This window comes from Macaca fascicularis, chromosome 19 (genome assembly GCF_037993035.2).
Source record: "Macaca fascicularis isolate 582-1 chromosome 19, T2T-MFA8v1.1".
Classification (NCBI taxonomy): Eukaryota; Metazoa; Chordata; class Mammalia; order Primates; family Cercopithecidae; genus Macaca; species Macaca fascicularis.
In genome coordinates, this window is record NC_088393.1 from 21,584,086 (window position 1) to 21,610,676 (window position 26,591).

The 26,591-nt window shown below is 41.7% G+C and overlaps 1 protein-coding gene across 1 annotated transcript in view; it reads right to left on the reverse strand.

The window, feature by feature from the left end:
* Positions 1-19,801: 19,801 nt before the first annotated feature.
* The window catches only part of LOC102139727 (uncharacterized), a 48,742-nt gene continuing 41,952 nt past the window's right edge, over positions 19,802-26,591 (reverse strand). Inside the window, 2 exon segments of the mRNA XM_074026578.1 lie at positions 19,802-24,892; positions 24,894-26,235. Of these exon segments, the coding sequence (XP_073882679.1) occupies positions 24,703-24,892; positions 24,894-26,235 (1,532 nt within the window). The 3' untranslated portion in view covers positions 19,802-24,702.

Genomic DNA, 26,591 nt, shown 5'->3' on the forward strand with positions numbered 1-26,591 from the left:
CCCCATCTGTAGATCACCATCATCAAAGACCAAAGGTAGATAAAACCACAAAGATGGGGAGAATCCAGAGCAGAAAAGCTAAAATCCCTAAAACCAGAGGGCCTCTTCTCCTCCAAAGGATTGCAGCTCCTCAGCAGCAACAAAACAAAGCTGGATGGAGAATGACTTTGACGAGCCGACAGAAGTAGAAAGTTGGTAATAAACTTCTCTGAGCTAAAGGAGGATGTTCAAACCCATTTCAAGAAAGCTAAAAACTTTGAAAAAAGATTAGACAAATGGCTAACTAGAATAAACAGTGTAGAGAATACCTTAAATGACCTGATGGAGCTGAAAACCGTGGCATGAGAACTACGTGACACATGCACAAGCTTCAGTAGCCTATTCGATCAAGTGGAAGAAAGAGTATCAGTGACTGAAGAACAAATTAATGAAATAAAGCAAGAAAAGAAGTTTAGAGGAAAAAGAGTAAAAAGAAACAAACAAAGCCTCCAAGAAATACTAGACTATGTGAAAAGACCAAATCCACGTTTGATTGGTGTACCTGAAAGTGATAGGGAGAATGGAACCAAGCTGGAAAACACTCTTTAGGATATTATCCAGGAGAACTTCCCCAACCTAGAAAGGCAGGCCAACTTCCAAATTCAGGAAATACAGAGAACACCACAAAGATACTCCTCAAGAAGAGCAACCCCAAGACACATAATTGTCAGATTCACCAAGGTTGAAATGAACGAAAAAATGTTAAGGGCAGCCAGAGAGAAAGGTCAGGTTTCCCACAAAGGGAAGCCCATCAGACTAACAGCAGATCTCTCAGTGGAAACTCTACAAGCCAGAAGAGAGTGGGGACCAACATTCAACATTCTTAAAGAAAGGAATTTTCAACCCAGAATTTCATATCCAGCCAAACTAAGCTTCATAAACGAAGGAGAAATAAAATCCTTTACAGACAAACAAATGCTGATCGATTTTTTCACCACCAGGCCTGCCTTACAAGAGCTCCTGAAGGAAGCACTAAACATGGAAAGGGACAACCAGTACCAGCCACTGCAAAAACATGCCAAATTTTAAAGACCATTGATGCTACAAAGAAACTGCATCAACTAATGGGCAAAATAACTACCTAACATCATAATGACAGGATCAAGTTCACACATAACAATATTAACCTTAAATGTAAATGGGCTAAATGACCCAATTAGGCCAGGTGCGGTGGCTCACGCCTGTAATCTCAGCACTTTGGGAGGCCCAGGCGGGTGGATCACAAGGTCAGGGGATCGAGACCATCCTGGCTAACACGGTGAAACCCCGTCTCTACTAAAAATACAAAAAATTAGCTGGGTGTGGTGGCAGGCGCCTGTAGTCCCAGCTACTTGGGAGGCTGAGGCAGGAGAATGGCGTGAACCCGGGAGGTGGAGCTTGCAGTGAGCCGAGATCATGCTACTGCACTCCAGCCTGGGCAACAAAGCGAGACTCCATCTCAAAAAAAAAAAAAAAAAAAAAAAAATGCCCCAATTAAAAGACACAGACTGGAAAATTGGATAAAGAGATAAGACCCATCAGTGTGCTGTATTCAGGAGACCCATATCATGAGCAGAGACACACATAGGTTCAAAATAAAGGGATGGAGGAAGATCAACCAAGCAAATGGAAAGAAAAAAAAGAAAAAAAAGAGGATGCAATCTTAGTCTCTGATAAAACCGACTTTAAACCAACAAAGAACAAAAGAGACAAAGCAGGCCCTTACATAATGGTAAAGGGATCAATTCAACAAGAAGAGCTAACTATCCTAAATATACATGCACCCAACAAAGGAGCACCCAGATTCATAAAGCAAGTCCTTAGAGACTTACGAAGAGACTTAGACTCCCACACAATAATACTGGGAGACTTTAACACTCTACTGTCAATATTAGACAGATCAATGAGACAGAAGATTAGCAAGGATATCCAGGACTTGAACTCAGCTCTGCACCAAGCAGACCTAATAGACATCTACAGAACTCTCCACCCCAAATCAACAGAATATACATTCTTCTCAGCACCACATTGCACTTATTCTAAAATTGACCACATAGTTGGAAGTAAAGCACTCCTCAGCAAGTGTAAAAGAACAGAAATCACAAAAACTGTCTCTCAGACTACAGTGCAATCAAATTAGAACTCACGATTAAGAAACTCACTCAAGAACAGGCAACCTACAGAATGGGAGAAAATTTTTGCAATCTACTCATCTGACAAAGGGCTAATATCCAGAACCTACAAAGAACTCAAACAAATTTACAAGAAAAAAACAAACAACCCCATCAAGAAGTGGGCAAAGGATATGAACAGACATTTCTCAAAAGAAGACATTCATGCAGCCAACAGACACATGAAAAAATGCTCATCATCACTGGCCATCAGAGAAATGCAAATCAAAACCACAATGAGATACCATCTCACACCAGTTAGAATGGCAATCATTAAAAAGTCAGGAAACAACAGGTGCTGGAGAGGATGTGGAGAAATAGGAACACTTTTACACTGTTGGTGGGATTGTAAACTAGTTCAACCATTATGGAAAACAGTATGGTGATTACTCAAGGATCTAGAACTAGATGTACCATATGACCCAGCCATCCCATTACTGGGTATATACCCAAAGGATTATAAATCATGCTGCTATAAAGACACATGCACATGTATGTTTATTGCGGAACTATTCACAATAGCAAAGACTTGGAATCAACCCAAATGTCCATCAGTGACAGACTGGATTAAGAAAATGTGGCACATATACACCATGGAATACTATGCAGCCATAAAAATGGATGAGTTTGTGTCCTTTGTAGGGACATGGATGCAGCTGGAAACCATCATTCTTAGCAAACTATCACAAGAACAGAAAACCAAACACCGTATGTTCTCACTCATAGGTGGGAACTGAACAATGAGATCACTTGGACTCGGGAAGGGGAACATCACACACCGGGGCCTATCATGGGGAGGGGGGAGGGGGGAGGGATTGCATTGGGAGTTATACCTGATGTAAATGACGAGTTGATGGGTGCTGACGAGTTGATGGGTGCAGCACAGCAACATGGCACAAGTATACATATGTAACAAACCTGCACGTTATGCACATGTACCCTAGAACTCAAAGTATAATAATAAAAAAAAAAGAAAGAAAGAAACTCACTCAAAAACACACAACTACAAGGAAACTGAACAACCTGCTCCTGAATGACTACTAGGTAAATAACAGAATGAAGGCAGAAATAAAGATGTTCTTTGAAACCAATGAGAACAAAGACACAACGTACCAGAATCTCTGGGGCACATATAAAGCAGTGTGTAGAGGGAAATTTATAGCACTAAATGCCCGTAAAAGAAAGCAGGAAAGATCTAAAAATCAACACCCTAACATCACAATGAAAAGTACTAGAGAAGCAAGAGCAAACAAATTCAAAAACTAGCAGAAAGCAAGAAATGACTAAGATCAGAGCAGAACTGAAGGAGATAGAGACCCAAAAAACCCTTCAAAAAATCAATGAATCTAGGAGCTGGTTTTTTGAAAAGATCAACAAAACCGACAGACAGCTAGCAAGACTAATAAAGAAGAGAGAAGAATCAAATAGATGCAATAGAAAATGATAAAGGGGGTATCACCACCGATCCCACAGAAATAGAAACTACCATCAGAGAATATTATAAACACCTCTACGCAAAGAAACTAGAGAATCTAGAAGAAATGGATAAATTCCTGGACACATACACCTTCCCAAGACTAAACCAGGAAGAAGTTGAATCGCTGGAGAGACCAATAACAGGCTCTGAAATTGAGGCAATAATTAATAGGCTACCAACCAAAAAAAGTCCAGGACCAGACGGATTCACAATCGAATTCTACCAGAGTTACAAAGAGGGACTGGTACCATTTCTTCTGAAACTATTCCAATCAATAGAAAAGGAGGGAATCCTCCCTAACTCATTTTATGAGGCCAGCATCATCCTAATACCAAAGCCTGGCAGAGACACAACAGCAACAACAACAACAACAAAAGAATTTTAGACCAATATCCCTGATGAACATCAATGCAAAAATCCTCAGTGAAATACTGGCAAACCAAATCCAGCAGCACATCAAAAAGCTTATCCACCAAGATCAAGTTGGCTTCATCCCTGGGATGCAAGACTGATTCAACATATGCAAATCAATAAACATAATCCATCACATAAACAGAACCAATGACAAAAACCACATGATTATCTCAATAGATGCAGAAAAGGCATTCGACACAATTCAACAGCCCTTCATGCTAAAAACTCTCAATAACTAGGTATTGATGGAACGTATTTCGAAATAATAAGAGCTATTTATGACAAACCCACAGCCAATATCATACTGAATGGGCAAAAACTGGAAGCATTCCCTTTGAAAACTGGCACAAGACAGGGATGCCCTGTCTCACCACTCCTATTCAACATAGTGTTGGAAGTTCTGGCCAGTGCAATCAGAAAAAAAGAAAGAAAGAAAGGGTATTCAATTATGAAAAGAGAAAGTCAGGCCGGGCGCGGTGGCTCAAGCCTGTAATCCCAGCACTTTGGGAGGCCGAGACGGGCGGATCACGAGGTCGGGAGATCGAGACCATCCTGGCTAACACGGTGAAACCCCGTCTCTACTAAAAAAATACAAAAAACTAGCCGGGCAAGGTGGTGGGCGCCTGTAGTCCCAGCTACTCGGAAGGCTGAGGCAGGAGAATGGCGTGAACCCGGGAGGCGGAGCTTGCAGTGAGCTGAGATCCGGCCACTGCACTCCAGCCTGGGTGACAGAGCGAGACTCCGTCTCAAAAAAAAAAAAAAAAAAAAAAAGAAAGTCAAATTGTCCCTGTTTGCAGATGACTTGACTGTATATTTAGAAAACCCCATCATCTCAGCCCAAAATCTCCTTAAGCTGATAAGCAACTTCAGTAAAGTCTCAGGATACAAAATCAATATGCAAAAATCACAAGCATTCTTATACACCAATAACAGACAAACAGAGAGTCAAATCATGAGTGAACTTCCATTCACAATGGCTACAAAGAGAATAAAATATCTAAGAATCTAGCTTACAAGGGATGTGAAGGATCTCTTCAAGGAGAACTACAAACCACTGTTCAACGAAACAAAAGAGGACACAAATAAATGGAAGAACATTCCATGCTCATGGAAAGGAAGAATCAATATCGTGAAAATGGCCATACTGCCCAAGGTAATTTATAGATTCAATGCCATCCCCATCAAGCTACCCATGACTTTCTTCACAGAATTGGAAAAACTACTTTAAAGTTCATATGGAACGAAAAAGGAGCCCACATTGCCAAGGCAATCCTAAGCCAAAAGAACAAAGCTGGAAGCATCATGCTACCTGACTTCAAACTATACTACAAGGCTACAGTAACCAAAACAGCATGAAACTGGTACCAAAACAGAGATATAGACCAATAGAACAGAACAGAGGCCTCAGAAATAACAGCACACATCTACAACCATCTGATCTTTGACAAACCTGACAAAAACAAGAAATGGGGAAAGGATTCCCTCTTTAATAAATGGTGCTGGGAAAACTGGCTAGACATATGTAGAAAGCTGAAACTGATCCCTTCCTTACACCTTATACAAAAATTAATTCAAGATGGACGAAAGACTTAAATGTTAGACCTAAAACCATAAAAACCTTAGAAGAAAACCTAGGCAATACCATTCAGGACATAGGCATGGGCAAGGACTTTATGACTAAAACATCAGAATCAATGGCAACAAAATCCAAAATAGACAAATGGGATCTAATTAAACTAAAGAGCTTCTGCATAGCAGAAGAAACTACCATCAGAGTGAACAGGCAACCTACAGAATTGGAGAAAATGTTTGCAATCTGCCCATCTGACAAAGGGCTATCTAGAATCTACAAAGAACTTAAACAAATTTACAAGAAAAAAACAATCCCAGCACTTTGGGAGGCCAAGGCAGGTGGATCACGAGGTCAGGAGATCGAGACCATCCTGGCTAACACGGTGAAACCCCGTCTCTACTAAAAATACAAAAATATTAGCCGGGCATGGTGGCGGGTGCCTGTAGTCCTAGCTACTCGGGAGGCTGAGGCAGGAGAATGGCGTTAACCTGGGAGGTGGAGCTTGGAGTGCGCCAAGATTGTGCCACTGCACTCCAGCTTGGGTGACAGAGCAAGACTCTGTCTCAAAAAAAACAAAAACGAAACAAAAAAAAAAAAAACCCCATCAAAAAGTGGGCAAAGGATCTGAACAGACACTTCTCAAAAGACATTTATGCAGCCAGCAGACACATAAAAAAATGCTCATCATCACTGATAATCAGAGAAATGCAAATCAAAACCACAATGAGATACCATCTCACACCAGTTAGAATGGCGATCATTAAAAAGCCAGGAAACAACAGATGCTGGAGAGGATGTGGAGAAATAGGATCGCTTTTACACTGTTGGTGGGACTATAAATCAGTTCATCCATTGTGGAAGACAGTGTGGTGATTCCTCAGTGATCTAGAACTATATCTAGAACTTTAGCCAGAAATCCCATTACTGGGTATATACCCAAAGGATTATAAATCATGCTACTCTAAAGACACATGCACATGTATGTTTATTGTGGCACTATTCACAATAGCAAAGAATTGGAACCAATGCAAATGTCCATCAATGATAGACTGGATTAAGAAAATGTGGCACATATACACCATGGAATACTATGCAGCCATAAAAAAAGATGAGTTTATGTCCTTTGCAGGGACATGGATGAAGCTGGAAACCATAATTCTCAGCAAACTATTACAAGGACAGAAAACCAAACACTGCATGTTCTCACTCATAGGTGGGAATTGAACAATGAGAACATTTGGACACAGGGTTGGGAACATCATACACCAGGGCCTGTTGTGGGGTGGGGGGCTGGGGGAGGGATAGTATTAGGAGAAATACCTACTGTAAATGACTAGTTGATGGGTGCAGCAAACCAACATGGCACATGTATACCTATGTAACAAACCTGCACGTTGTGCACATGTACCCTCGAACTTGAAGTATAATAATAATAATAGTAAGAAGAAGAAGAAGAAGAAAGCAAACAGGAGAGTAACATCACCTGTGTCCTGGGTTAGGAATATGTCACAATTTTTCCAGAGCAGGGACCATGCAAGAGAGTGATATCACCTAGTTGCCTGACCAGTGTTATTTTACAGTTCTCTCCTGAAAGCAAGGCACAGACAGCAAAGTAACATCCCTTGGGTACCAGGCCTAGCTACATGTCATAACTCTCTCTGCAGGCAAGGCCTGGGTACAAAACACACACCACATGGTTGCTGAACTCTGAGATATGTCACAGTCTTCTGTGTGGGCATGAGGCACATGGAAGATAAGAGTCACACCTCCAAAGTAATGGATGCAGAGATCTGTCACAAGGACTCCTGTGGGCAGGGCTTTTCACCCATTTGGTGTGACACAGCAATGTAGGAGATTGAGACCAGCCTGGCCAATATGGTGAAACCCCGTCTCTACTAAAAAATACAAAAATAAGCCTAGCGTGGTGGTGTACACTTGTAATCCCAGCTACTTGGGAGACTGAGGCAGGATAATCGCTTGAACCTGGGAGGCAGAGATTGCAGTGAGCTGAGATTGTGCCACTGCACTCCAGCCTGGGTGACCAGAGCAAAATTCGGTCTTGAAAAAAAAACAAAAAGAAAAACAAAAAGAAAAAACAGGAGAGTGATATCACCTAGATGCTAGGTGCAATGATATGTCACAATCCCCTTTTTTCAGGGTTCAGGTAAAAAAGGAGAGTCACATCATATAGGTGATTTTTTAAAAATGCCATAATTCCGCCGGGCGCGGTGGCTCACGCCTGTAATCCCAGCTCTCAGGGAGGCAGAGGCGGGAGGATAGCTTGAGCCCAGGAGTTCGAGACCTGCCTGGGTAATATAGCGAGACCCCGTTCTCCACAAAAAGGAAAAAAAAAAAAAGACAAAAAAAAAATGCCATAATTCCCCTATTAGCAGGGCCCATGCAGGAGAGTCACATTACCTAGGTGTTGGACGAGCCAAATTTTAATACACATAATGTATGCAGGGTCCAAGTAGTAGAGAAGAGTCACGTTACCTTGATGCTAGGTCAAAAAATATGGCACAATATCCCCTAAATAAAGGGGGCTCATGCAGCAGAGTCACATCACCTGAGACGGCTCCAGAGATATGTCAAAATGCCCTTTGTGGGTACGGCTCATGAAGAAGAGAAGAGTCACATAACCTAGGAACTGGGCCTGGTTATATGTCACAATCACCCCAGTGGGCAGGGCCCAGGCATGAGATGAAAGTCATATTATGTAGGTGCTGAGACAAGTTATACGTCACAATCCCCACTGTGGACAGCTCTCAGAGATGAAAGGAGAGTCATATCATCTAGTTTATGGTCCCATGGACATGCCATAATGTCCCCTGTAGACAGGGTCCAGGCAGAAAAATTACATCACCTGTGTGCTGGGCCTAGGGATTAGCCACTGTCGGCAGGAGAGAAGAGTAACATCACCGAGATGCTTGGCCCAGATATGTTACAATGTCTCCTAAGGAAAAACTCATGGAAAAGTGGGGAGTAACATCAAACAGATAATAGGTTCAGAAATACAGCAAAATGCTCCCTGTAGGCAGTGTAGGTGAGATATTCACATCATCTGGGTGTTAGACCCAGCAATATGTTACAATATCCCATGTGGGCAGGGCACAGAAAAGAGAAACACATTACCTGGGTGCAGGGACCAGTGATACGTAACAATGCCGTCTCTGGCAACACCAAGGCAAGAGCATAGGGTCACGTCATCTACATGCTGGGTCCAACGATGTGTCACAATCCCATCTGTGTGCTGGGCCCAGGCAGGAGAGTCAAATCACTCAGGTTCTGAGCAGAGGCATGTATCACAATCACACCTCCAGAAAGGCCCAAGGATGGGAAGAACAATTTCTCACATGTCCCCATTCTAGGTATGAAAGTTAACATCGTGCCAGATGCGGTGACTTAGGTCTGTAATCCCAGCACTTTGGGAGGCCGAGGCGAGCCGATCACCTGAGGTCAGGAGTTTGAGACCAGCCTGGCCAACATGGCGAAATCTGGTCTCTACTAAAAATACAAAAATTAGGCGCAGTGGCAGGTGCCTGTAGTCCCAGTTGCTTGGGAGGCTGAGGGAGGAGAATCACTTGAACCTGGGAAGCAGAGGTTGTAGTGAGCTGAAATCGTGCCACTGCAGGGTGATAGAGCCTGTCTCTATCTAAAGGAAAAAAGTGAACACCATTAAGATGTTGGGTCTAACTACACAAGTCACAATCTCAATGTGGATGGATCCGTGCATGAGAACCTCAATCTCTCCTGCAGACTGTGTCGCCTCAGTAAAATCATAGTCTCACAGGTGTACTGAATCTTGATCTGAGAGTCACCAACCCACCCATGGGCCAGATCCACATATGAGAGTCAATTTTGCAACTTTCCACTGCCTCCAGGTGTGAGATTCAGAACTTAAGAAGTAGGTTGTGTTTATGTAAAAGGATGAAAGTATTTACTGTTGGCATGGTTGTGCATATGAGTGTCACAATGTCACCTGTGTGCTGGGCCATGTAAGGGCACTCAATGTGTTACCCGAGGGCTTTATACAATATGCATGAGAGCTGCAATTTACTTTAATACCTTTGTGGTGGTATGAACCCATGTTGTACCCATGGCTCTAAGCCCAGGAATGAGAGTCAACATCTCTCCAATTGGCTGATCCATATAGGAGAGTCCTTGCCTGCGTATGAATTACATTTAGAAATGAGTCATTATTCCTACTTTGGCTGGATGTTTGCATATCACAGTCACAATTCCAACTATGGGCTGGGCACAGTGGCTCATGCCTATAATCCCAGCACTTTGGGAGGCTGAGGTGGGTGGATCATCTGAGGTCAGGAGACCAGCCTGGCCAACATGATGAAACCCCATCTCTACTGAAAAATACAAAAATACAAAATACAAAAATTTGTCAGGTGTGGTGGTGCATGCCTGTAGTCCCAGCTACTCAGGAGGCTGAGATGGGAGGATCACTTGAGGCTGGAAGGCAGAGGTTGCAGTGAGCAGAGATCACGCCACCACAATCCAGCCTGGGCAACAGAGCAAGACTCTGTCTCAAAAGAAAAACAGAAACAAAAACAAGCCATAATTCCAACTATGGACTGCATCTCCATGTGAGAGTCAGGACCTCAACAGTGGGCTCTGTCCATGGTGAGGTTACAATTATAATGATTGGCAGGGTGTTCATTTAAGAAACACAGTCTCATCTGTGTCTTTGGCTTGTGATGATACTCTCTGTGCCACCTGAGATGCTTTTTACGATATTTGAGAGACTAGTAATTTTCTATGACCTTTGCAAAAAGAGGAGACTCAGGACTGTGTTTATTTACCTAAGCCTAGCTAGGAGAGAGTATATCTCTTTTGTTGTCTGGTTCGATGTGTGAGAATCACCATAGCAATTGTAAGGTGGGGCAAGATATATGTCACAATTACACCTGTGTGTAGGGAGTGAGCAGGAGAGTCACATCACCTGGGGCTGGTCCAGAGATATGTCACAATCTTTTTTGAGGGCAAGGACCAGGCAGGAGAGTCACATCGCCTAGGTGCCTGGCCAGGGATGCATTAAAATCTCCTCCTAGCTGGGCACAGTGGCTCATGCCTGTAATCCCAGCACTTTGGAAGGCCGAGGCAGGTAGATCACTTGAGGTCAGGAGTTCGCGACCAGACTGGCCAATATACTGAAACCCCATCTATACTGAAAATACAAAAATTAGCTGGGCATAGTGGTGCACACCTGTAATCCCAGCTACTCAGGAGGCTGAGGCAGGAGAATCACTTGAACCTGGGAAGGAGAGGTTGCAGTGAGCCAAGATTGTGCCGCTGCACTCCAGTCTGGGCAATAGAGCGAGATTCCCTAAAAAAAAAAACAAAAAAACTCTTCCTATAAGATAGGCACAGGCAGGAAGGCAGCAAGTCACATCGCCTGGCTGCTGGGCCCAGTGATATGTTATAACGCTGTCTGTAAGCAGCAGCCTGAGAGGTGAGATACAACACCTGGTGGCTGATCCCAGTGATGTGTTACAATCTTTTCTTTGGGCATGGTGCATGTAGGTGAGGAAAGTCACATTTCACGGGTGATGTATGCCAAAATATGTCACAAGTCCCCCTAATGTCAGACCTAGTGATATGTGACAACACCCAAAATATGCAAGGTCCAGGCAAAAGGTGAGAGTTACATCATCTAGGTGCTGGGTCCAGGGACACATCACAATACTTTTTTTGACAGACTGAAGAAGAGTCACATCACCCAGGTGATGAATAAAAAGATATGTCATAATACTCTTTTATTTTTTATTTTTTTGAGACAAAGTCTTGCTCTGTCACCTAGGCTGGAGTGCAATGGCACGATCTCAGCTCACTGCAACCTCTGCCTCCTGGGTTCAAGCGATTCTCCTGCCTCATCCTCCCAAGTAGCTGGGATTACAAGCATTCGCCACCACGCCCAGATAATTTTTGTAGTTTTAGTAGAGACAAAGTTTCACCACCTTGGCCAGGCTGGTTTTGAACCCCTGACCTCGTGATTCACCCACCTTGGCCTCCCAAAGGATTAGAGGATTACAGGCTTGAGCCACCTCGCCTGACCGCGACGGTCACAATTTCAACTGTGAACTGTGTCCATGTGTGAGATTTAGGACCTCACCAGTGGGCTCTGTCCATGTATGAGGGTGACAGTCTTTTTTTTTTTTTTTTTTTTTTTTTGAGACGGAGTCTCGCTCTGTCGCCCAGGCTGGAGTGCAGTGGCCGGATCTTAGCTCACTGCAAGCTCCGCCTCCCAGGTGCCCGCCATTCTCCTGCCTCAGCCTCCCGAGCAGCTGGGACTACAGGCGCCCGCCACCTCGCCCGGCTAGTTTTTTGTATTTTTTAGTAGAGACGGGGTTTCACCATGTTAGCCAGGATGGTCTCGATCTCCTGACCTCGTGATCCGCCCGTCTCGGCCTCCCAAAGTGCTGGGATTACAGGCTTGAGCCACCGCGCCCGGCCGAGGGTGACAGTCTTAATGGTTGCTGGGGTGTGCATGTGCAAAACACAATCTCATCTGTGTGCTGAACCCTAGAATGACACTCTCTGTACCACGAGAGATTTATATAGTATGCAAGAAAGTGGTAATTCTCTATGAACTTTGTACAAAGAGGAGGCCCAGGATTATACTCATGACCATAAGCCTAGCTATAAGAGACAGTATCTCTCCTATTGGCTGGTTTTGGGCATAAGAGTCATCATCACACCTGTGAGCTTGGCCAAGATATACTTCACAATCTTACCTGTGAACAGGAAGAGAGAAGGAGAGTCACATTACCTGTGGGTGTGTGGATTTTTCTCTTTTTTTGAGATGGAGTCTCACTCTGTTGCCCAGGCTGGGGTGCAATGGCGTGATCTCGGCCAACTGCAACCTCCATGTCCTGGGTTCAAGTGATTCTTCTGATTAGCAGCTTTGATTACAGACGCACTTCACCATGCCCACCTACCTAATTTTTGTATTTCTAGTAGAAATGGGGTTTCACCATGTTGTTCAGGCTGGTCTCGAACTCCTGACCTCGTGATCCACCCACCTCAGCCTCCCAAAGTTCTAGGATTACAGGCATGAGTTACCATGCCTGACCACCTGTGTTTTTGACCAGGTATAGATCACAATATTTTCTGAGGCCAGGGACCAGATAGGAATGTCACATCACCAGAATACTCACACAGGAATATGTTACAACCTTCTTCTGAAAGTAGAACACAGGCAGCAGAGTCACATCCCCTGGGTGCTGAGCCCAGCAATAGGTAACAGTGCTCTCTGTGCTCAAGGCCCAGGCAGGAGAGACACATAACAAAAGGGCCCTTTTATAGGTGTTAGGCCTGGTAATATGTCCTAATGTGCAAAATATTCAGGGCCCTGGCAAAAAAGAAGAATCACATTACCAAGTGTCAGACTTAAAACTATGTCACAATGCATCCTGTGGGCAGCACCAAAGCAAGAAAAAAGACTCACATCACCTGGGTGAAAGGCCCAGCCATATGTCACAATGCCACCTGTGGGCAGCACCAAGTCTGGAAAAGAGAGTCACATCGTCAAGGTTCAGAGTCAAGCAGTCTCAGTCTCATTTGTGCGCTGGTCCAACACAGGAGAGTCAAATCACTAAGGTGCTTAGCAGATTCACACAATCATACCTGCAAGTAAGTCCAGAAATGAGATTTAAAATGTTATACATGTCCAGGTTCTAGGTATAAGAGTCAACACCTCAGACAGGCATGGTGGCTCATGCCTGTAATCCCAGCACTTTGGGAGGCCAAGGTGTGTGAATCACCTGAGGTCTGGAGTTCAAGACCAGCCTGAGCAACATGGAGAAAACCCGTCTCTACTAAAAATACAAAAAGTTAGCCCAGCATGGTGGTGGATACCTGTAATCCCAGCTACTTGGGAGGCTGAGGTAGGAAAATCACTTGAACCTGGGAGGCGGAGGTTGTGGTAAGCCAAGATCACGCCATTGCACTCCAGCCTGGGAAACAAGAGTGAAACTCCGTCAAAAAAAAAAAAAAAAAAAAAAAAGAGAGAGAGTCAACACCTCCTGTGTATTGGGTCTAAGTACATGAGTCATAGTCTCAATTGTTGACAGAATTTGCATAAGAGAGCCATAATTTCTTCTGCAGACTTTGTAACACACTAGGGCTTTATACATGTGACAGAGTGACAGAGTAGTTATTCTCTATGCCTTTTGTACAAAAGAAGACCCAGGACCTTCCTTGTTTTCCTATGCCATGCTAAGAGCAATGTTATCTCTCCTATTGACCTCTTTGAGGTATGACAGTCATCATTACATCTGTGTGCTTGACCAAGACATATGTCACACTTCCACCTGTGGGTAAAGAGTGCAAGAGTCACATCAACTGGGTATTGGGTCAGTGTTATGTCCCAATCTTCCCTGAGGTCAGGCACCAGACAGGATTGTCAAATCACTGGGTGGTTGACCAGGGAGGTTACAATCCCCTCCTGAAGACAGGGCACAGGAAGAAGAGTGAGATCATCTGGGTGCTGGGCCCAGAGGTATGTCACAGGACTCACTGTGGCCAAGGCTCAGACAGGACAGACACAAACCTTGGTTGCTGAACCCAGCAATATGTCACCATATTCTGTGTGGGCAAAATGCAGGCATAAGTAGAGGGTTTTATTTTCCAGGTGATAGATACAGAAATATGTCATAGAGACCCCTGTGGGAGGGACTCAGACAGGAACCTTCCAACCCCTAGGTGTTTGTTCCAGTGATATGTCACAATATCCAAAATATGCAGGTCCCAGGAAAATGAGGAGAGTCACATCACCTAGGTACTGGATCCAGTGATCTGTCACAATGTTTTCTATTGGCAGGGCTCAAGCAGAAGAGAAGAGTCACATTACCTAATGAGTAAAAAGATGTGTTATGATATTTCTTTGGGAGGGCCTATACAGGACAGTCACATTGCCTTGGTGTTGGACCCAGAGATATATTTTAATACACAATGTATGTGGGTCCCAGACATGAGAGAAGAGTAACATCACCTAGGACCTGGATGCCGTGATACATCAAAATTTCTTTTTAAGCACACCCCAAGTAGTAGGGGAGAGTCACGTCACCTAGGTTCTTAGTCCAGCAATATTTCACAATACCCCCTGAGGGGAGGGCCTAGGCAAAAATGTCATATTACCTAGGTGAGAGGCCTAGATATATGTCACAGTGCCCCCTGTGCTTAGGGCTCATAATCAAGAGAGTCACACACCTAGGTGCTGGGCTCAGCTGTATATTCCAATCACCCCAGTGGGAAGGGACCAGGCATGACAGAAGAGCCACATCACATAGGAGCTATGTCAAGTGATATATCACAGTTCCCACTGTTGGCAAATCCCAGAAGAGGAGAGTCACATCATCTAGGTGATGGGCCTGAACACTTATCACAGTGACCCCTGTGTGCAGGGACCAGGCAGAATAATTACATCACTGGTGTGTTTGGCCCAGGCAGAAGAGGAGTGTCACATCACATAGGTAAAAGAGGGCATTTATCTGGGCTTTGTCCATAGAAGAGATTGCAATGGGTCAAGAAATACGTCACAATGCTCCCTGTGGTCAGGATTCAGGCAGAAGACTCACATTATCTTGGTGCTGGGCCCAGCAGCATGTCTCAGTGCCTTCTAAGGGCACAGCCAAAGCAGAGAGGTAACATCACCTTAGTGTTGGCCCAGTCATATGTCACAATCTCCTTTGTGGGCAGAACCTAGAAATAAGAAAAGGGCCAAGTGCGGTGGCTCAAACCTGTAATCCCAGCACTTTGGGAGGCCAAGGCAGACAGCTTACCTGAGTTCAGGAACTCGAGACCAGCCTAGCCAACATGGTGGAACCCCATCTCAACTAAAAATACAAAAATTAGGCCGGGCACTGTGGCTCACACCTGTAATCCCAGCACTTTGGGAGGCCGAGGTGCGTGTATCACCTGAGGTCGGGAGTTTGAGACCAGCCTGGCCAACATGGTAAAACCCCATCTCTACTAAAAATACAAAATAACTAGCCAGGTGTGGTGGTGGGTGCCTGTAATCCCATCTACTCAGGATGCTGAGGCAGGAGAATCACTTGAACCCGGGAGACGGAGGTTGCAGTGAGCCGAGATAGTGCCATTGCACTCCAGCCTGGGTGACAACAGCAAGACTCCAACTCAAAAAAAAAAAAAAAAAAAAAAGTGAATCACTTGAGCTCAGGAGTTCAAGAACAGCCTGAGCTAGAATCTAAACGTTGAAGTCTCAGACCCTGAAAGTTGGGTTTCTGTTAACTATTCAGAGTCCATGAGGGGAAAGAATCCTGAAATAGAGATTTTGGGGGGTGTTTTATAATTTCTTCTGTTGCTATGGGGGATTTATGGGTGAGACATGGAGAAGGTGGTGGTGGAGACACTGGAGGTTTGGGAGCATTGGGTCACACGCAGACCTACAAGACAAGCCTCATGTTTCTGGACTCAGTTTTTCACTCCCAGGTGAGCCTCATCAGGATCTTCTTCCTGTAATTATCATAGTCTCATCCAGGACACTGGGGTTTTGCCATTTCCCAAAAAGATTTAATTAATGGTTTTGGCTCCATGTAACCTTGGGACCCCTTTCAATTTTCTTTAATTCTTGCCAGCTTTGAAATTCTTTTTTAGTTAACATCCTCAAAAATATAAAAGTTGGCCAGGCATGGAGGCTCACACCTATAATCCCAGCACTTTGGGAGGCCGAGGCTGGTGGATCACCTGAGGTCAGGAGTTCGAGACCAGCCTGACCAACATGGTGAAATCCCATCTCTACAAAAATAAATAAATAAATAAAATTAGCCAGGTGTGATGGTGGGTGCCTGTAATCACAGCTACTCAGGAGGCTCAGGCAGGAGAATAGCTTGAACCCAGGAGGTGGAGGTTGCAGTGAGTCGAGATCGCATCATTGCACTCCAGCCTGGGCAACAAGAGCAAAACTCTTTAACCATTCTGAAATAAATACTTTTGAATGTAACATTCTTATCTTAATTGCTTCTCAGGATTTATTTTATACTTACCAAGGTCTTCCCAATTATTATTATTATTATTTTTTTTTTTTGAGACGGAGTCTGGCTTGTTGCCCAGGCTGGAGTGCAGTGGCCGGATCTCAGCTCACTGCAAGCCCCGCCTCCCGGGTTCACGCCATTCTCCTGCCTCAGCCTCCCGAGTAGCTGGGAGTACAGGCGCCCGCCACCTCGCCCGGCTAATTTTTTTTTTTTTTTTTTGAGACGGAGTCTTGCTCTGTCACCCAGGCTGGAGTGCAGTGGCCGGATCTCAGCTCACTGCAAGCTCCGCCTCCCGGGTTTACGCCATTCTCCTGCCTCAGCCTCCCGAGTAGCTGGGACTACAGGCGCCCGCCACCTCGCCCGGCTATTTTTTTTGTATTTTTTAGTAGAGACAGGGTTTCACCGTGTTAGCCGGGATCGTCTCTCAATCTCCTGACCTCGTGATCCGCCCGTCTCGGCCTCCCAAAGTGCTGGGATTACAGGCTTGAGCCACTGCGCCCGGCCTTCCCAATTATTTACATAAAGTTCTCATGCTTTATTTTGGTGTTTTTATAAGGTCATTTTTGCTTGTTTAAATAACTCTTTTTTTTTTTTTTTTTTTTTTTTTTGAGACGGAGTCTTGCTCTGTAGCCCGGGCTGGAGTGCAGTGGCCGGATCTCAGCTCACTGCAAGCTCCGCCTCCCGGGTTCACGCCATTCTCCTGCCTCAGCCTCCCGAGTAGCTGGGACTACAGGCGCCCGCCACCTCGCCCAGCTAGTTTTTTGTATTTTTAGTAGAGACGGGGTTTCACGGTGTTAGCCAGGATGGTCTCGATCTTCTGACCTCGTGATCCGCCCGTCTCGGCCTCCCAAACTGCTGGGATTACAGGCTTGAGCCACCGCGCCCGGCCTAAATAACTCTTTCATTACAGATTATCTTTTAAAGCAGCACTTATTAACTGAAATTTGATTTTTATAACATGATATATTTTATCACTTTCAATTTTTGGACATGTATTTTTTGTCTATTACTATACCTAAAACTGACAGTTTTACTTTTTAAAATTGTGTTAAGATGTACATACTATAAAGCTTACCATTTTATTTAAGTGTGCACTGCAGAGGCCTTCATCATATTCATGTTGTAAAACCATTACCACTGTCTATTTCCAGGATCTTTTCCATCATACAAAAGTAAAACTGTACCCATTAATCAAAAACTTCTCATTGCCCCTTCCCCCAGTCCTTGGTGAACACCATTCTGTTTTCTTTCTTTATGCATTTGACTACTCTATAAGTGAAATCAGAGAATGTTTTGTGTCTGTGCTGGTTTATTTCACTTGAAATAATGACCTTAAGAGTCATCTATGTTGAAGCATTTGCCAGAATTTTTATATTTTTGAGGATAAATTATATTTCATTGTATGTATTTTTGACATTTTGTGTATCCCTTTATATTCAGTGGACATATGGGTTGCTTTTGTCTTTGGGTAATGTAAATAATCCTGTTATCAGTATAACATGGGTGTATTAATTGTCTCTTCCAGACCAAACTTTTCAATTATTTAGGGTATGCATCTGTAAGAGACACTGCTAGATTATAAGACAATTTAACTTTAATTTTTTTTTTATGAGACAGAGTCGCTTTGTCGCCCAGGCTGGAGTGCAGTGGTGCAATCTTGGCTCACTGCAACCTCTGACTCCTGGGTTCAAGCTATTCTCCTGCCTGCCTCAGCCTCCTGAGTAGCTGGGATTACAGGTGCCTGCCACTATGCCTGGCTAATTTGTGTATTTTAGTAGGGATGGGGTTTCGCCATGTTGGCCAGGCTGGTCTCGAACTCCTGACCTCAGGTGATCCGCCTGTCTCAGCCTCCCAAAGTGCTGGGATTACAGGTGTGAGCCACTGCGGCCAGCCAAGATAATTTGAGTTTACTTTGAAGGAAGTGCTGTGCTGTTTTTCACGTGGTCTGTACCATTTGACACTCCTGCTCACAGTGCACAAGGATTCTAATTTCTTTACACTGTAATCAACGTTTGTTATTCTCTAATTTTTTTTTTTTTTTTTTTTTTTTTTTTTTTTTTTTTTTTTTTTTTTTTTTTTGAGACGGAGTCTCGCTCTGTCGCCCAGGCTGGAGTGCAGTGGCCGGATCTCAGCTCACTGCAAGCTCTGCCTCCCGGGTTCACGCCATTCTCCTGCCTCAGCCTCCCGAGTAGCTGGGACTACAGGCGCCCACAACTGCGCCCGGCTAATTTTTTGTATTTTTAGTAGAGACGGGGTTTCACCGTGGTCTCGATCTCCTGACCTTGTGATCCGCCCGCCTCGGCCTCCCAAAGTGCTGGGATTACAGGCGTGAGCCACCGCGCCCGGCCCTCTAATTTTTAAAATGTTTTTATATGCATTAAGGCACAACTGACAAATATAATTTTCTAATTTTAAGGTATATAATATTTTATATAAATAGAAATAATGGCTGTACAAATTGCCATTTTAACCAGTCTTAAGTGTACACAGTTTAGTGTCACAAAAATCACATTGTTAAGCAACCATCATCTTTACTCATACTGAATATTATACTTCTTAAAATTATGTAAATGAACTATACTCTCATAGATAATACTATAATCTACCCAAGATATGTAGTTTGGTAGAACTTATTTACATATAGCACATATATATTTGTGTGCAAAAATTGAATTAGGATTTAAACTGTTTTCAGTAGGAAAATAGGAATTAGAGTTTGAGTTCAACCAAGGTAGTTCTTCCTAAAAAAAAAAACAAGTCTTAAAAGAAATACAATCAAATTTCAAGTTTCTGAAAGTATCATTTACAGTTTGTTACACAATACAAAAATTTTTGAGATGTGTATGAATGATGAAAATGTAATTCATATATTTTTAGAAATGTTGCAAAAAGAAAAATTAAAAAAAAACAAAAATGTAATTCACACACAACATATAATGTAAGCAGTAGAAGCTATCCCGCAGATGTTCAAGGTATTCCTATTAGCAAATGAAGATTTAAAAGTATCTATTATAAACATACAAAGAGGGTAAAAATATATTCTCATAGTTGAAGGGGTGGCCTGCTCCTCCACACCTGTGGGTGTTTCTCGTTAGGTGGAACGAGAGACTTGAGAAAAGAAATAAGACACAGAGACAAAGTATAGAGAAAGAAAAGCAGGGGCCCAGGGGACCGGCGCTCACCTTACAGAGGACCCACGCTGGCACCGGTTCCCTTAGTATTTATTGATAATTATCTTTACCATCTTAAAGATAAGGGAGTGGCAGGACAATAGGATCATTGTAGGGAGGAAATCGGCAGTAAGACATATGAACAAAAACCTCTGTGACATGAATAAGTTTAAAGGAAAATGCTGTGCCTTGAGATGCATATGCAAACATCTCCATAAACCTTTTAGCATTATTTCAGCCTATCACATGGGGAGAAACCTTGGACAATACCTAGCTTTCCTAGGCAGAGGTCCCTGCGACCTTTGGCCGTGTACGTGTCCCTGGGTAGTTGAAATTAAGAGAATGGTGATGACTTTTAACCAGCAAGCTGCCTTCAGGCACTTGTTTAACAAAGACACATCCTGCACAGCCCAAAATCCATTAAACCTTGAGTCACCGCAGCACATGTCTCTTGCAAGGACAAGGTTGGGGGTAGGGTCACAGATTAACAGCATCTCAAATACAGAACAAAATGGAGTCTCTTATGTCTACTTCTTTCTATATAGACACAGTAACAGGCTGATCTCTGTTTCTTTTCCCCACACATAGTGAATAAACAAATGTGGAACCTCAGCAGAGAAATAAAAATTATAGAAAAGAACCAAGTAAATGATGAACTCTAAAAAAATTACTGGCCAGGCGCGGTGGCTCGCTCTTGTAATCCCAGCACTTTGGGAGGTCGAGGCGGGTGAATCACGAGGTCAGGAGATCGAGACCATCCTGGCTAACACGGTGAAACCCCGTCTCTACTAAAAAATACAAAAAATTAGCCAGGCATGGTGGCAGGTATCTGCAGTCCCAGCTACTCAGGAGGCTGAGGCAGGAGAATGGCGTGAACCCAGGAGGTGGAGCTGGCAGTGAGCCAAGATCATGCCACTGCACTCCAGCCTGGGTGACAGAGTGAGACTCCATCTCAAAAAAAAAAAAAAAAAAAAAAAAAAAAAAATTACTATTGCCAGGCGTGGTGGCTCACACCTGTAATCCCAGCACTTTGGGAGGCCGTGGTGGGTGGATCACCTGAGGTCAGGAGTTCGAGACTAGCCTGGCCAACATGATGAAACCCTGTCTCTCCTAAAATTACAAAAAATTAGCTGGGTATGGTGGTGGGTGCCTGTAATCGCAGCTACTGGGGAAGCTGAGGCACGATAATCGCTTGAACCCAGGAGGTGGAGGTTGCAGTGAGCTGAGATCACTCCACTGCACTCCAGCCTGGGCAGTAAGAGTGAAATTATGTCTCAGGGGAAAAAAAAAAATTACTATCGAGCGTATCAGCAGATTAAAAAAAAAGAAACTTGAAAATAGAGCCATAGAAATTGTCCAACATGAAGAGTAGAAAGTTTAAAGAAGCATGAAAAGTCTTAAAAACCTGCGAGATAGGCCTGGTGTGGTGGCTCAAGCCTGTTATCCCAGCACTTTGGGAGGCCAAGGCGGACAGATCACCTGAGGTCAGGAGTTCGAGACTAGCCTGGCCAACATGGCGAAACCCCATCTCTACTAAAATTACAAAAATTAGCCCGGCATGGTGGTGGGTGCCTGTAATCCCAGCTACTCAGGAGGCTGAGGCAGGATAAGTGCTTTCACCTGGAAGGCAGAGGTTGCAGTGAGCCCACGTTGCACCACTGCACTCCAGCCTGGGCAAAAGGGCGAGACTCCATCTCAAAAAAAAAAAACAAAAAAACAAAAAACGAACGTTCTCATCAAAATTTACATGGCATCATGTGAAATGAAATGGCATTAAGACAACAGTGAGAAAACTGAAGCCATAACACAGAAAAAGGAGAAGGGCTGTGCTGCATACATAGGTGGGATACACATAATACAGACAAATCTGAAGATAATTAAGAAATAAAAGATGCAGAACTTCTCTTTAAATTCAGCAGGATTCAGCATTGTGGCCTGGAAAATATGTCCTCTCCACATGAAGAATCAATTTTATTTCTTCACAACTGATATTTTTCATCTCTGAATTGAAGTTACAAACTAACTTTAGCAGGAACACTTACAGCTTATTATGGAACATCTGTTAGTAAGAACTGTTATGTACGTTTGCTACATTTAAATATAAAAACATCCTCACGACTTATCAAGCTTCCCTAGTACTTATCTGAACAAATTGACTCAATAAATTTACTTATGTGAATTATAAAAAGTGAAAAGAAAAAATAACAAAAGAGTGATAGAGTTCTCCAACTAAAAACAAAATGAAGTGTTCTAACTAAATAAAATGTAACTTAATACACTAATTGTGGAATTACATTTAAAAATTTTGTATGCATTACTAAATTTTATAACAATTATTCTTATAATCACAGACCAGCTCACATAATGAATACTTTGTAATCTGTAAAATATTTATATAAAAAGATACAAAATAATTAGGGGTCTATCATGAGTACCAGGCAAGTATAAACAGAATTTTCATGGGGAGATTCAGAACTATTAGCCATAGATTGTACAGTAATAAATTCAATACAAAGCAGAGAATACATTTGCTTTCAGCATTTTTGAGGTTTTTAGTTTTCTAGTAGTCATCTTGTTAAAATGATTTGTTTTGTTCAATATTGCTTTTGTCTTCTGAAAACAGGTATAAATTCATACACACAAACTCACTCTATAATTTTCTTACACCTAAGGTTTATCTTTAGACTAACATATATTTAACTCTACGTAAATGAAAACTAAAAGTCTGCATGTGTTTGCAGGCAGACAGGAAACATGCTCAAAAAATAAATATTAGAAAACTTTAAAAATATTTATTCAGGACCCAGAAATGCATGGATTTTATTTATACTTCTACATAATTTATTATGACCATAAAAATAACACTGTAATCAATAACAATTGTACATGTTAAAATAACTAAAAGTATAAAAGTGGATTGTTTGTAATACAAAAGAAAAACACTAGAGGTGATGGATACCTCATTTACCCTGATGTGATTATTATATACTATATTCTTCTATCAAAATATGCTATATATTGCATGAATATATTATATACCCCAAATAAGAAAAATAAAATAAACATTTGGCTGGGCACAGTGGCTCATGCCTGTAATCCCAGAACTTTGGGAAGCCGAGGTGGGGGGATCATTTGAGGTCAGAAGTTCGAGACCAGCTTGACTTACATTATGAAACCCCGTCTCTACTAAAATACAAAAATTAGCTGGGCATGGTGGTGGGCACCTGTAATCCCAGCTACTGGGAGGCTGAGGTAGAATTGCTTGAACCCAGGAGGCAGAGGTTGCAGTGAGCCAAGATCACGCCACTGCACTCCAGCCTGGACGACAGAGCAAGACTCCCTCTCAAAAAACATAAATAAATAAAATAAAAACAAAATTTTAACCTACAGAAGTAATATTCTTTAACTTATTTGCAGTCAAAGCCACTGGCAAAAGAGATTACTAGAGATGTTAATCCATTATGTTACCAAACAGTATATATATTGTTACCATGTTTTATGTGCACCCTTGAGTAAGGAGGAATAGGTTAAGGTTTGTGACATAATAACACTTCATTGAATGCACAATAGTATTTAACATGTTAAAAAGGTTGAATATATTAACATCACATATAATCTGAAATTTTAAAAAATACACTGCATTTTATATAAAAGTATAATTAGTACAATATACTAAATTTTAATTTACTTATAAATGAAATTTAAAATGTTTTCTTCTCATAATGCAGAACATTACTCTGAACACCTAACACACACATTACTCAATATGATAAGTTAACCACAAAAGTCTCTTCACTTTTGTACGATTTTCATCATACATCTTACATTTTAATGTCCTTACTTTTTCATAACAAAGTTTATAAATAATGCTCACCTAATAAGAAAGAATCTCTCATATCTTTGATGCAGCAACAATTGATCACATGCTTTCACATGTAAATAGGAATGAAGAAACAGCAGGAAATAATTTGAGAGCTGAATTACATCATTATTCACTTTTCAAAATATTTTTTCAAAAAGTTAAGCATACTTTGAATGTAATATCTGCAAAAAAACTTCTACTTTTCAAGTTATATACAAATCATTTTTTAACAAATTTTAGTTTTTCTTTACTCAGCACTCTGATTTAGTACAATATCTGAAGTGTCAGTGCCTTATATATTTCTACTGTAAATTCTGATATTTACATAGATTTAATTTTTGATTAAAAATTAAAAAAATTTTTACTGTATCTGCAAAAATATGTTTTAGTATGAACTCTCTCGTGTTTTCTAAGCTGTAGTTTTTGAAAAAGTATTTTTCCAAATGTATTACATTTGCAAGGTTTTTTTTTCAATATAAATTCCCTGATACTGAACAAAGTTTGAGCAATTGCTTCAGAGGTTTCCTCTAATACAAAATGTGTACAGTAAGATCTGTGATACAAGTAAACATATTACAATCCTACTACAATGTTCTTCTTCAAAATACTCTTCACCTTAAAGGCTTATATTTTCTTAAAGATATTTTGACAGTAGTTGGCCTTATAATGTTTTTATTAAGTAGGAACTCTCTGATGTTGAGTAAGATGTGAGCATGTATTAATGGCTTTTTCACAGTCTTTATATTTGTACAATCTTTCTCAAGTATAAATGCTTTCCTATGCAGTAAGGTGTGAGCATTGGTTAAAAGTTTTGCCACATTGTTCACACATGTAGAAGTTTTCTCCAGTATAAATTATCTTACCTACAATCAAGTGTGACAACCATTTAAAAGCTTTATCAAATTCTTCACATTTCTAGGATTTCTCACCACTGTGATTTCCTTTATGTTTAGAAAAGTTTGAGGTGTTTTCAAAGTACTATCACATCTTTCTGGTTTGTAGAATTTCTCTCTAGTATGAATTATCTCTAGTATGAATTATCTTAAGTCTGTTAGGAATTGAGAACTTATTAAAGGCTTTGCCATGTTCTTCACACTCCAGTATGAATTTTTTTATGTTTAGTAAGAGTTTAGGACTAAAGCCTTTGCCACATTCTTCACATTTGTAGGGTTTCTCTCCAGTATGAGTTATTTTGTTTAATAAGGCTCAGGGACTGGTTAAAGGCTTTACCACATTCTTCCCATCTGTAAGATCTCTCTCCAGTATGAGTTATCTTATGTTTACTAAGGTTTGAGGATCGGTTAAAAGCTTTGCCACATTCCTCACATGTGTAGGGCTTCTCTCCAGTATGAATCATCTTATGTGCAGTTAGTTGTGAGCACCGGTTAAAGGCTTTGCCACATTCTTCACATTTGTAAGGTTTCTCTCCAGTGTGAATCATCTTATGTACAGTTAGTTGTGAGGACCGGTTAAAAGCTTTGCCACATTCTTCACATTTGTAGGGTTTCTCTCCAGTATGAATCATCTTATGCGTAGTAAGGTTTGAGGACTCATTAAAGGCTTTGCCACATTCTTCACATTTATAGGGTTTCTCTCCAGTATGAATTCTCTTATGTTTAGTGAGGGCTGAGGACCAGTTAAAGCCTTTGCCACATTCTTCACATTTGTAGAATTTCTCTCCAGTATGACTTATCTTATGTGTAGTAAGGTATGAGAATCGGTAAAAAGCTTTGCCACATTCTTCACATTTGTAGGGTTTCTCTCCAGCATGAGTTATCTTATGTGTAGTTAGGGTTGAGGATTGGTTAAAAGCTTTGCCACATTCTTCACATTTGTAGGGTTTCTCTCCAGTATGAATTATCCTGTGTGTAGTAAGGTGTGAGGACCGGTTAAAAGCTTTGCCACATTCTGTACATTTGTAGGGTTTCACTCCAGTATGAATTCTTTTATGTGTAGTGAGGTGTGAAGACCGGTTAAAGGCTTTGCCACATTCTTCACATCTGTATGGTTTCTCTCCAGTATGAATTATCTTATGTGTAGTAAGGTGTGAGGACCGGTTAAATGCTTTCCCACATTCTTCACATTTGTAGGGTTTCTCTCCGGTATGAATTCTCCTGTGTGTAGTAAGGGTTGAGAACCAGTTGAAGGCTTTGCCACAATCTTTACATTGGTAGGAATTCTCTGTAATATGAAATCTTTTATGTTGACTTAGGTGTAAGAGCATGCAAAATGATTTCTCACATTTTTTACATTTGAAAGGTTTCTTTCCAGGTTGTCTTGTCTTATGTCTGTTTGAATTTGAAAATGTATGAAAGACTTCTGCATATGGGTCACATTGAAATATGTTTCTCTGGGTAGTTATCAAACACTGGTTTAATTTGTTATCTTCTTTGTGCACCTCACACTCATCCACACTTTTACAGCCTTTTTGTAACTGTAAATTGTCATGTTCATAATTTCTATATTTTTTCAGTATCGATTCTTGAAAAGAATCTTTAATGTCCCGCTCTGGCCAAAGGTCTTGGGCAAAATGAGAACATATAACTGAAAGAGATAAAAATAACAAATTACCTACTAGACACAGATAAATACAGTTTACAAGTCTAACCTATAATACTATACAAACTATATAAATAAGATGGCATAGGAAAATACCAAAGGCCCTCATTCCTTTATAGACATATAAATGTAAAAAAAAAAAAAAAACCCAACAAAAAAACATACCAACCAAATTACATCTGAAAAAAATTTATAAATGAGTTAAGTGTGTGAAGTGCCCTGGTGAGAACAATGCAAAGAGCCACTTAGAAGTCAAAATCTGTTACATTTACCCAACACAGCTCTTCCTGCTCCCCAATATAACATAGTGTCTTTAGAAGCAAATTGCCAACTTTTTAATG